Source organism: Garra rufa, chromosome 13 (assembly GCF_049309525.1).
Source record: "Garra rufa chromosome 13, GarRuf1.0, whole genome shotgun sequence".
In the NCBI taxonomy this organism is placed as follows: Eukaryota; Metazoa; Chordata; class Actinopteri; order Cypriniformes; family Cyprinidae; genus Garra; species Garra rufa.
In genome coordinates this window covers 23926845-23939208 of record NC_133373.1, presented here as the reverse complement: position 1 = coordinate 23939208, position 12364 = coordinate 23926845, and the positions used below count along the sequence as shown (strand labels likewise).

At 35.2% G+C, this 12364-nt stretch overlaps 1 protein-coding gene across 2 annotated transcripts in view; it reads left to right on the top strand.

Annotated features, from left to right (window-relative positions):
- Positions 1–12364, top strand: part of gmds (GDP-mannose 4,6-dehydratase) — a 93033-nt gene that overhangs the window by 72768 nt on the left and 7901 nt on the right. For both annotated transcript variants that reach the window (XM_073816654.1, XM_073816653.1), the window contains 2 exons: positions 5113–5231; positions 5447–5543. In XM_073816654.1, coding sequence (XP_073672755.1) covers positions 5113–5231; positions 5447–5543 — 216 coding nt within the window. The remainder of the gene's footprint in view (positions 1–5112; positions 5232–5446; positions 5544–12364) is intronic.

The window sequence follows — 12364 nt, the reverse complement described above, 5'->3', positions numbered from 1 at the left end:
TTTTAAATCTGGACAGGGCTTATTTGTTTGTTTTTGATATAAAAAGTTCTATTTTTGTAAAAAATGTAAAAGCCCTACACCAAAAAGTGAAATGAATAAGCCTTTACCGATCCAAGCACAGGGCCTGGATCAGATGATAATTTATGTGTCAGGCCAAAAAAAAATTGGTATTTTTTTTGGGGGGGAAAAAAATATATATATTTTTTTTTTCTACATACAACTAATTACATTGCTTATTTACTTTTTATGTAAAGTAATTTGTTATGTTACTTTTGCGTTACTTTTCAAATCTGGACAGGGCTTATTTGTTTGTTTTTAATATAGAAAGTTCTATTTTTGGCAAATGCAAAAGTCCTTTCACACCAGAAAGTGAAATGAATAAGCCTTTACCGATCCAAGCACAGGGCCTGGATCAGATGATGATATGTCAGGCCAAAAAAAAAGATATTTTTGGGGGGAAAATAATATTTTGGAGCTTTTTTTTCTACATACAATAAAAGTCACTTGGGTCCAGTGTTGTTTTGGACCTCTTAGACAGTGTTGGGGAAAGTTACTTTTAAAAGTAATGCATTACAATATTGTGTTACTCCCTAAAAAAGTAACTAATTGTGTTACTTAGTTACTTTTTATGAAAAGTAATGTATTGTGTATTGTACTTTTGCATTGCTTTTTAAATCTTGCCCAGGCTTGTTTGTTTTTAATATAAAAAGTTCTATTTTTGGCAAATGTAAAAGCCCTTTCACACCAAAAAGTGAAATGAATAAGCCTCAGGCTGAAGGAAAGGTAAATTCACATCTGTACAGTAGAACGTAGGAGAAGAAAGTTCAACACTCTTCAGTAATAAAAAAAAACACTGAAGCACAAATGTTAGTTTATGTAAAATCATCTGTACACAAATCTGTACTTCCGATTTCTCTCAGCATGGGGACAGGAGACTTGTCAGTCGATAAGTGGAAAAATAAAGTAACTAACGTTACTTATTTGAAAAAATAACTCAGATATTTTCTTGTAAATTAAAAACTAATGAGTTACTTTATTAGTTACTTAAAGTAATCTGATTATGTAACTTCTGTTACTTGTAATGTGTTACTCCCAACACTGCTCATAGACTTTCATTATATGGGCAAAAAAATGTTTAAAAATTCTTAAAAATATCTTATTTTAATTTCTATAGGTTTGGAATGACACGAGGACAGTAAACAAATGACAGAATGTTCATTTTAGGTGAACTGTTCCTTTAAGACAGACTTGCAATTAAAAAAAAAGTAACATTTTTCTACATAGTTGATTTTTTTTTTTTTTACATTTTTGTCAGATCAAGTATTTACTTATAAATCAATGAGTATAATTGATCCAGTTTATTAAGATTAAGCAGGTCAGTTTTTGTTTCATTGATAGTATCAGTAAATACAGAAAATATTTAAATTGTCTGAACTGTTCCTTTAAGATGGGTTTTGAAAAACCTCAGTAGAAGGAAAGGATCTAATATGGGGCGGCAAGCTATTCCATGGCAAGCTATGAGGCGTGGGCCGCAAAAGAGAGGCACGATCGTCTAGGAAACAAGTTATTTGAAGACTTTGAGGCCTAGGAGTATGATATTGTGGGACATAAGTGCATAAAATGAGGTACTGAACCGTGTCCACAAATAATGAAAGCATCTTGCTTTTGCTTTTTTTATGCGCAAAGCTTGTACATTTGCTGCTAAAATACCCAGAGAGCCTCAGAGTGTCCAGACCCCTCCCATAATGCCAGGAGAGAGTGTGTGTGAACAGGAAGGAAGGGGAAGGGAGTTGTGCTGCAGGCCTCTCAGCTGTCTCTCACAGCGCTAATGATCCTTGGAGAGAGGCGTGAGGGAGGAATGGAGAGAAAAGGACGGAAAGCTAGGATGTTAAGACAGATACAGTACGAGCCAGGTTTCAGTTAAGAGTATTTTTCCCATTGGATACATTTGCCACCTCACATTTCACAAAAGTCTGTGCTGACAAATCCAGAAAGTTGCTGAATAATGTTGTTAAAGACATTGGAGAAGATTTTCAGGAATGAATCTGTTACAGTGCTTTATTGTCAGTGTGTACGTTCGTGAGAAAGAGAGAAACAAGAGTGAAAAATCCAAGAATGCTGTGACTAAAATAAGATCAGAGAATATTGCAGAGCATTTCCTCCCTTCAGTTGACCTCTCTGTTTCATATGTCTGTCCCTCTTTTTTTCTCTTGAGTTTTTCTCTCTCACACACAGACATACTGTCACCTCTGTTACATGTTGGTTTCATCATTGTATTGCATTACAGCATTGCTGTATTGGTGAAAATAGAAAGCTTTGTCTTGACCTTTGACCTTTCTCGATTGTGACATTCCTCTTACTAGTCTCATCATGGTCATTATTACATATTTTATGTGTATGTGTGTTTGTGTACTCAAGAATTAGCATTGCCAGAGCACCAACTACCCGTGAAATCTTTGTATAAATAAAATGACTTGCCAATTAGCTGGTAATTTTATTAGAATTGCAACATTGTATGGTTTATGTCAAACTGTAAGCAGTCTGACCCCAGCTTGATGTCAGTGACTCGCGTCTTCTAAAGAAAACATCTGTCGCGACTAACAACTTTTACCTCAGGGGAAAATGAACTGTCAGACATTCATCTTCTCCAGAACTCTGTGACAACACATACACGGAATATTCCTCAACAAAAATATGAGGAACAACACCGCAGAGGGTTATCTTCATGTTTTTGTGACAGACGCTGAAAGCTGTAAATGACACAGTGAGCTGTTTGTTCAAAAAATCAGTTGTCATTGGGACAATATAAATATTCTAAATAATTAAAAAAAATGCCAAGACAAAGAATTTTTTTTTAAGCCAAAACATTTCTACATTAGACTTTTTAAAAGGTTTCTAATGCACTTAGGTATTTAAATCTAAAGAATATATTTTATTTAAACAATTATACACTACCAGTCAAAAGTTTTTGAACAGTAAGATTTTTAATGTTTTTCAGAGAAGTCTCTTCTGCTAACCAAGATTGTGTTTTTTTGATCCAAAATAGAGCAAGAGCAGTAATATTGTGAAAGATTTCTACTATTTAAAATAATTGTTTTCTATTTGAATATATTTTAAGATGTTTTTTTATTCCTGTGATCATAGCTACATTTTCAGCATCATTAATCCATTCTTCAGTGTCACATGATTCTTAAGAAATCATTCTATTATGCTGATTTGCTGTTAAAGAAACAGTTGTTATTATTATTATTATTATTATTATTATTATTATTATTATCAATATTTAAAACATTTAAGTGATTTTTTTTTCAGTATTCTTTGATGAACAGAAATATCAAAATAACAATAAAAAATTAACAATAACTTTTTAACAAGGATGCTTTAAATTGATCAAAAATGATAATAAAGACATTTATAATGTTACAAAATATTTCTTTTGCAGATAAATGCTTTTCTTTTGAATTTTCTATTCATCAAAGAAACCTGAAAAAATTCTACTAATGTTTTTAACATAATAATATTAAATGTTTTTTGAGCAGATTCTAACAGATCTAAAATTAGATTATTAGAATGATTTCTGAAGGATCATCTGACTGGACTAATGATTCTGAAAATTCAGCTTTGAAATCACAGAAATAAATAGCATTTTAAAATGTATTCAAATAGAAAACAGTTATTTTAAATAGTAAAAATATTTCAAAATTTTACTGTTTTTGCTGTACTTTGGATCAAATAAATTTTAAATAATTTAAAATAAAATTACTTTTTAAAAACTTTAAGATGTTCAGCTGTTCTTTTTCATAATTAACTTATTTTCAGATCATCAGTCATCAGTTTGGTAAACACTAGTCACAGACACAAAGATGTACCTTTTAATTTCATTTAATTTTTAAGTTTTATTTTTGTATTAGGATTTTTATTTTTTTTTATTCATCCAATCTTAATGAGGAGTCACTGCCTCCCTTGCCTCCTCAGAGGAAACGCCCCTGCTTGAGGTGTTTATGTATAGTTCTTAATAATAAAATGCAAAAATCAGTTTATTGGTCTGTAAAAAACATATCTAAATGTTCTCACATATTCTCAGAATTAATTTTGGATGTCTGCATGTGTGTGCTGAGGAAATTTCAACATTTCAGACTAGACCAAATCAAACAGAACAGCTCTGAACACGATCTTTATCCTTCACAGTGGGTGTTTAGTGGTTTGTGATGTAGAACAGTCATTTTTAATTAACCTACAGATGTTTAAAATACATTTTGATTGCTTAGACTTGGTGCTGTGATAAAATCCAAATCTGTATTCATCACAGTGCTGTGTGAGTTCCCTCGGTGTTTCATTTTATGGTTTTCTCTTTCTGTCTGTCTGTCTGTTATCTCGTTTGAGAGGGTTTTTTAAGTGCAGCAGGAGTGAAATATGAATGAGTTGGGCGGCCAAGTGCGGCGCTCCCACTGCAGCGTATAAAACGTGCTGATGGGGTCTTTATCCCTCCATCAAGCTGAGGGGAAGAAAAGAGCACAGTCCTGTCAAGGGAACGGGGCGATTCTCCGGCCAACTGGCTAAACGCTGAAACCCTGGAGTCAGAGAAAGAGAGACAGAGAGAGGGAGCTATAGCCAGAGAAAAAAAGACAAAAGAGTATCACCCGTTGACCTCTTGGCAAGCGTTCTTGTTTTAAGTATCTCACCATTTATTTCTCCTAAAGCATTCTCTCTTTCATCTAGATCACTATTTAGATATAGTCTGTGCGTTTGTGTCATTGTGCAGTGGTTGTATGGACTTTGGGAACTCTGTGCTTTATTCCCACAATTGGCATCCCATGAGGCCTAGTGTTGACGTCAGGACGGGGACGGCCGTTTGTGTTTGTGTGTTGGGGTGTGTGTAAGATCGTAACCACATAAAAGCATATCCTACTGGGAACAGATGTGTCTGCGTTGAATCTGTGTCGTGTGTATGCGGGGGAGTCTTGATACTTGATCTCAGATGTGAACCTGAGAAAATAAAGCTGTTTTGATACTGCATCTCATTTGCATCTTGATATGATGTAATCAATCACATCTCAAATGAAACATGCTTCATAATAATAATATCTATGTTGTTGTTTCTGCTTGTTTTAGGCGATGTGGCTGATGTTGCAGCAGGAGGAGCCTATCGATTTTGTCATAGCGACGGGGGAAGTGCACAGCGTACGGGAGTTCGTGGAGATGGCCTTCAAACACGTGGGCAAAACCATTGTGTGAGAGCACGCATACACACACATCTACCTCAGATTAAGCCCATCTGGTTAATCTGGCACATCTGGTGTTGATTCGCAGACATGCTGTACAAGACCACAAAACAACACGCAAACACACCATAAATATTGTAAATATGTAACGCGTATGCTGACAGCTGAATTGGAAAACAAATAAGATGAAGGAATGTGTTCAAAGCCCTTGTTCTCGCACTTAGGTGGGAGGGGAAGAATGAGAAGGAGGTGGGCCGATGTCAGGAGACTGGGGAGATTCACGTGAAGGTGGATCCGAAGTACTACCGGCCAACTGAAGTGGTAAGTCACTGCAAGACTGTGGTTGTATCTTCCCGTCTAGTAAAAGATCATCCAAGGTGCCCTTAGGAATCGAGACATTACAAAATGGCATATAATGCTGTATAATGTGTGATGAGAATATGCTTGTTTATTTTATGGCATCATCAGACAGCTATTTATTTCAATATTGTTCATTGTGACTTTTAATCCATTAAATCAGCCGCATTCAAATCTTTGAAGAGGATTAGAGGGCGTTCACATGGGACACGTTCTTTCTTTCAAAAAAAGCTAGACATTGCATAACTCAATGGAAGGGATCTTTAGACATTTTGGAAGAACTTGTTTTTAACTTGGCACAAGTCCCCAGATAAGCCAGATCCAATGTGTTGGCTAATAATGGCATTTTGTTTATACATGCCATTAAACAGTTTAGGGTTAGTACATATAATACTTTTATTCCGAAAGGATGCAAAATAAAGTGCATCATCCTCAAATATATTAGGCAGCAAAACAATATTGATAATAAGAAGAAATAGTAGAAGCTAGAATAAAACTAGAATTTTAATTTTTTATTTAAATGTATTAAAGTAGAGTTCTTTTAGATTGTAATAAGAATTCACAACATTACTGTTTTAACTGTTTTTGATCAAATAAATGCAATCTTTGTGGGCATAAGACAAAAAATCTAAAAAAAACAAAACAAAACAAAAAAAACATTGAATTCTCGATTTTAATCGATTCTCATTTTTACAAAACAACAGAAATAATGTTTTTTGAGGAAAACATTTAAGGATTTCTCTCCATATAGTGGACTTCTATGGTGCCCCCGATTTTGAACTTTCAAAATGCTGTTTATATGCAGCTTTAAAGGACTCTAAATGATCCCAGCCGAGGAAGAAGAGTCTTATCTAGCGAAACGATCAGTTATTTTCTAAAACAAATGACAATTTATATACTTTTTAACCTCAAATGCTCGTGTCTAGCTCTGTGTGAATTCTGTGTATTCTGGTTCATGAAAGTTAGGATAGGTTGAAAAACTCCTAACTTCAAAATCGTCCAACATCGCTGTTTTACCTTCTTTTTGTTTAAGGGCGTTTGATCTTCTTTGCACATTCACTTTGTAAACACTGGGTCGGTACTTCTAAAGCGATGTCGGATGGTTTTGAAGTTGGAGGAGAAAATGAGATGGGAGTTTTTCGACATATCCTATCTGTCACGAACCGGAATACACAGTTCACGCAGAGTTAGACAAGACGAGCATTTGAGGTTAAAAAGTACATAAATTGTCAATTTTTTTTAGAGAATAACCAATCGTTTTGCTTGATAAGACCCCTCTTCCTTGGCTGGGATCCTTTAGAGCCCTTTGAAGATGCATTTTGAAAGTACAAACTCGCAGGCACCATAGAAGTCCACTATTTGGAGAGAAATCCTGAAATGTTTTCCTCAAAAAACATTATTTCTTTATGACTGAAGAAAGAAAGACATGAACATCTTGGATGACAAGGGGGCAAGTAAATTATCTGTAAATTTTTGTTCTGGAAGTGAACTTCTCCTTTAAATCCCAAGAATCTTTTAGTCTAGTCGGTTTTCAGTTTATGAATGGAATATTATAGCGCACATCCCATCCAATAAATCACAATAGTGATTTATTTTTAATATAAAACAAAGTCTCAGATTTCAAATTCTGACCATTTTATTACAAAATCAAACAATGTTGTTTTGGCACTGTTTAATGTGGAGTGACAGATCACTGTAGCGCCTTAGTTCAAAAGAAGTGGCAGTCTCCTTTGCTTTAATACCAGTTACAGCAAAAAAATTAAAAGGAATAAACATCTGAAGGTATGTTAAAAGAAAGAATACTTCTTACCGAAATTACTGAATATCAAAATGTCTCATGTAATCATTTGGTCAGTGTTTCAACCGCGGAAAGGTCACGTAACTTCACATTTACCTCAGGAAAAAAAAACATGTATTTTGTGACAAAAAAACGTTAATCAGCTGGAAAGAAAAATACTCTAGAGATGAGCATTTTGCTAAATATATGGACCATATAACATATATTCATTAGAATTTTTATTGTTCTTCAATATTTAGTTAGTGTTTAAATAAATCTCTTAAGTTTTTATGACAGCTACCATTTAAATGTTTAATATTTATATATTTAAATAAACAAATTGGAGTAGAAATGTAATTATGTAATTGTATCTTTATCAAAAACTTAATTGAGTGTAATTGAAGTGTTTGAATACAAATCGATTCATTTTAACCTTCAATATAATGTGGTACCAACAGACTCTAATGTATATTTTACAGCATTAGTTGATTTTTTTTTCTTTGAAAAAGTTGCCATGTACTGTCCCTGATATATATCCAAAATAATCGATATCGAATCAAATTGCAAGCTTGTATATCAAAACCGAATCAAATCATAAAATTTGTTTCAAAACCCAGCCCTACAACCCCAAACTTTTAGACAGCAGTGTATGTGCGTAGTTCAACAATTAAAACAATCAGTATTTTTCTGTGAAGTACTCAAGTGATCAAAATGGCCATCCTTACCTGACATGGAGATGTCAGTTTGTGTTTGTGTTTGTGTGTGTGGTGGGTGGTCATTCAGGAATGAGAAAGGGCACTAAATCTGTAAAGAAAACATACGCATGAAATGATTGTTGACAGATCAGAGGTTTTCTCTGAGACACATGTTTGCTGTGTATGGGTCAGAGGGCTGTTTCCAAGGAGCTTTTCTAGTTAGAAGAAAAAATAACATAAAGGTGAGACAGAAAGATATGTGAGTGAAGGTGAGTGACATCAGAGGATTAAGAAGAACCAGTGTAGAAAGACAAAATTCCGTTTCTTAGGTATAACATTCTTAAATATTTCTGGTATCAAGTTTTTGATGACTCAGACAATGCTGTTACATAATATGAACACAAGATACCTAAAGATACTCTAAAAGGCCTAAACCGAACAGGCAATCCATCAACACAGAGGCGAAATGGGAATTTGACCTTTACCCTCTGTGATAGAAAGTAAATCACTGCATTTCCTCAGGAGGCAAGAGTGTCAGTGCGGGACGCAGGTCACCTAGAAGGATGAATGAAAGCGTGTGTGTGTATTTGCGATGGATTTACAAAAGCATTGTCCACAGGCTACTTGTTTAAAATCCATTGGATGAAGCCTGTAATTAATCAAATCGTTTATTCTGGCAGAAACAGAATAGAAAAATGATCTTCAATTGCAAAAACATAATTTTGTTTACTGGCACACACACTTTGTTCGCCTGAAGGGAGTAACTGGATAAAACACACCTATTAATAGGAAAGCAGTGGGTTGGATACGCTACCTGTTTATCCAAAGAGACCATCGTCAGTCGTCACACGGACTGCTGTGTTTTTGAGCCATGCTAATCTATTTTCATTCGTACTACACCTGCATGATTTATGAAAGCATAATTACTGACAGATAAAAATCTTCAGGCTGAAAGATCCCACGTTAATGCTAAAAATAACTGTCACACCCAAAAAAACTGCTGTTAGATGAATGGCTCTATGCATTATTATCATTCCCAAAATCAACATGTGAAGCCTCTGAGTGATGGCTATCATGCCAGACGTAACTTGTGGTTAGATGTGCGTAAATTGTGAGCGAATGATGAAACTCAAATCGGCCATCTTTATTTGCATAACCTTTAGAGATCTCAGAACGAGCGTACGCGTGTGCGTAGGGGAGGATTTCATCCGTGGCTTTGCTGCAAATACAACCTGTATCTCGCTTTCGCTGGATGCGTTCTTTCAGTCGACACACACTCGCTCACATTCCTTCAGGAGGTATGCGTAGCTTTAGCTTCGCAATGAGAAAAGCAGGTAATGCGCTTGGCCTTGTCTGTCCATCACACGCCATCCACTCGCAGACAAAGAAACCGTGTGTGCGCGTTGAAATAATATGCTAACTTCCTTTTAAGGCCTGAAATACCCCAATTTAAATGAAGCTTGAAATATTAGAGTGAATTTCGGTAACTTTTTTTATGATTTCCAGCAGGAGGGCACTGTAAAGTAAATAGTGGCCTTTCTTTTATTTCTCTCTCTCGCTTACTTTTATTCTCCAATTTGCACTTACACAAGGACGCAGCGAATTGGGTGCAATAATGAACACATCAAAACCGAGTGGTCTGTCTTTTAGCTGATTGAGGGGGTTTAATAGTGAAGGCTCGAACTGATGAATGTGGCCCCCAGACGCTGCCGAAGACCGCTGCATGAACCCTGCGGTCCCCGCTCTGCCTTTCAGCGAATATGATTTTGCACATCCATTTCATTCTTTCGGATGCTGATTTAAACAATTTTTATGAGGCACTTTGGGGAAGGAGGACCAAAGTTAGCCAAAGGCTTTTTTTTTTCTTCTTCTTTTTCACTTTTTATTTTCCAGACAGTCCCCAGGAAACCCTCATGGTTTTTTTCTTTTGGTTTTTCATTTTGAAAGAGAGAGAGAAAGGAGCACGAGAGAGGGCATAATGAAAGCGAAACGCTTTGATTTATGCAACAAATTCCACAAATGGCGAGTTTGCAGCACTCGCTTGGTTTAGTAACTCGGGCCTTTTATGAATGTCTTGCCCTTCTGAACTTACGCGCACATCTCAAAGTGACAGAATAAGATGGGTTTTTTTGTTTTCGGTAAACTGTGCTGCGGTTATTTTGGTACATGGTGTAATTTCAGCTGACTAGATTGCATTTTAACATGATTTGAGAATGTCTTATTGTATAATGTGGTGGCATATGCAGCAAGGGTTATTGAAAAAAGTAGTAAAATGTGTATGAATGCTTTGAGGATGTGTCTGCCAGGAATATAAATGTAATGTACAGTAAGTAAGTGTAAGTGTGAGCATGCATGCTGATGATAGACAAAACACACAAGCTGCACTGGCTGCAGTTCACCAAGTGTGTATTTCATCAAATCAACTCACAGACTTGACGACCCTGAGGAATTGCCACAACATAGTGACGGAATTATGTGGATTATCAGAGATTAGGACTATATGGTACATATGTCAACATGTTTCCTCCAGAAACTCACAGACGTATTACACACGTCTCTCTTACAGACTTACATTTGGTACGGTTGTTCTTTTGCAGAATATTATGTATTTTAAGATTGGTAAATGCATGTTGTCTTGGTATTTAATGTCTGTTAAAATGCACATCAGCATCTTCACTATCAGTCAATATCTTTAAGTACTTCATTGACATAATTAAAATTCCAGTAATAGTAATAATATATATACTTAAAAATAATAATAATAATAATTTAAAGAAGAAAAAGAAGCTATTATAGAACATACTCGATGATCTACTATAATAATCTATAAATAAAAGTTTTCTCTTAATTTTTTTTTTTTTTTTATAATTTCTACTTCCTCATAATAGGCTGAAATTGTTTGTTTATTTTTGTAATTTTAGCATTGTTGCTGTTGTAATTAATAATAATAATACCATAAAAAAACTTTTGTAATAATAGAAAATTGTGCTGGGCGATATACCAGTTAAAAAGGTAAACCGGTTTGAATTGCGCACACAGTATACATTTTTTAAAAACCGACATACAAGTGCCTAAGGCAGTATACACAGCATTGTCAATTGAGAGGAGATTCCTGTTAACTGCATACACTTCTGACTAATGGTTGGATAATTTGTAGAACTATTGATAACACACAACTAATTCTTTAACTGAACAAAAAATAAACCAACTGTAAACTGCCGTTAACAGAAGCCAGAGACACTAAAGACAAATGCAAAGAGGAGAAAATACTGTAGCAGGCAGATCACTGTTTGCAATGCCCAAGATATAGGAAGAAAATTCTAAATACTGAATTGGGTTTTAAATTAATATGTCTCTAAGGGGGACTGACTGTATTTCAGAAAACTTAAGATCTTACCTCTTCTTTCTTATTTAAAAGCTCAGCGCTGCTTTGAGTAACTAAGAAACGCTGTATTTCCACTGTTTCATAAGCGCCACCTGCTGTCAGAGAGTGAATTTGCTTTTTCATTCAGCCTATCAGCTGTTTTTGTTTTGTTTGGATATGTTTTATTTGCTACCTAACGTGTCTGTGGAAACTTTTTCGCAAGACTCGAAATACATACCGATAAGTATATAGAACTGCAGTTTCCAACAGAAATAAACACTAGAGGCGGTAAAACAGCAAGCACTTGTAATCGTTTTTATACACGGTTATAAGTATAGCTCCATAAGTTTTGCTTTCCGGATGTAATAAGGTTACTCGATAGCTCAGCCAGCACGGAGTTGGACTTAGGAAGTGGAATTGGGTACAAATCCCATGAAAAACACGACTCATGATGAAAGAACTGAAAGATGAGAGATCGAAAAACAAGCTTAAACAGCATGCTTGCGGTTTGCGTTTTTACGTCACATTTGCTTTTGTTCATACTATCGGGTGAGTTTAGGTGTAGTGCAGATGGTACATTATTTTAAAACGTCACGGCGTCATTATAATTAAAGTCATTGCACACTTTTTTTGCACCTTAAAAAATAAATACAATCTCACATTGTGTCAATCATGTTTACACACTGCCTCTGAAACTTTTGTCCGTCATGAAGTTCAGATCAGGTTCAATTTTCTGCATTTTCGCATCCCTAGTTAGCATTTCCATAGGAAAGGATGAAGAATACGAAAAAAAAAAACATATGAAAATTTCGGACTGTGCAATGTCCTTTATAGCGCCACTCAGACATTTGAAGTCAGAACTGTGGTATCACGTACAAAACCAACGTCACACAAAAAAGGAACCATATGTACATTCATCTGTTCCGGGGAAAAAACAAACACTCTTTTT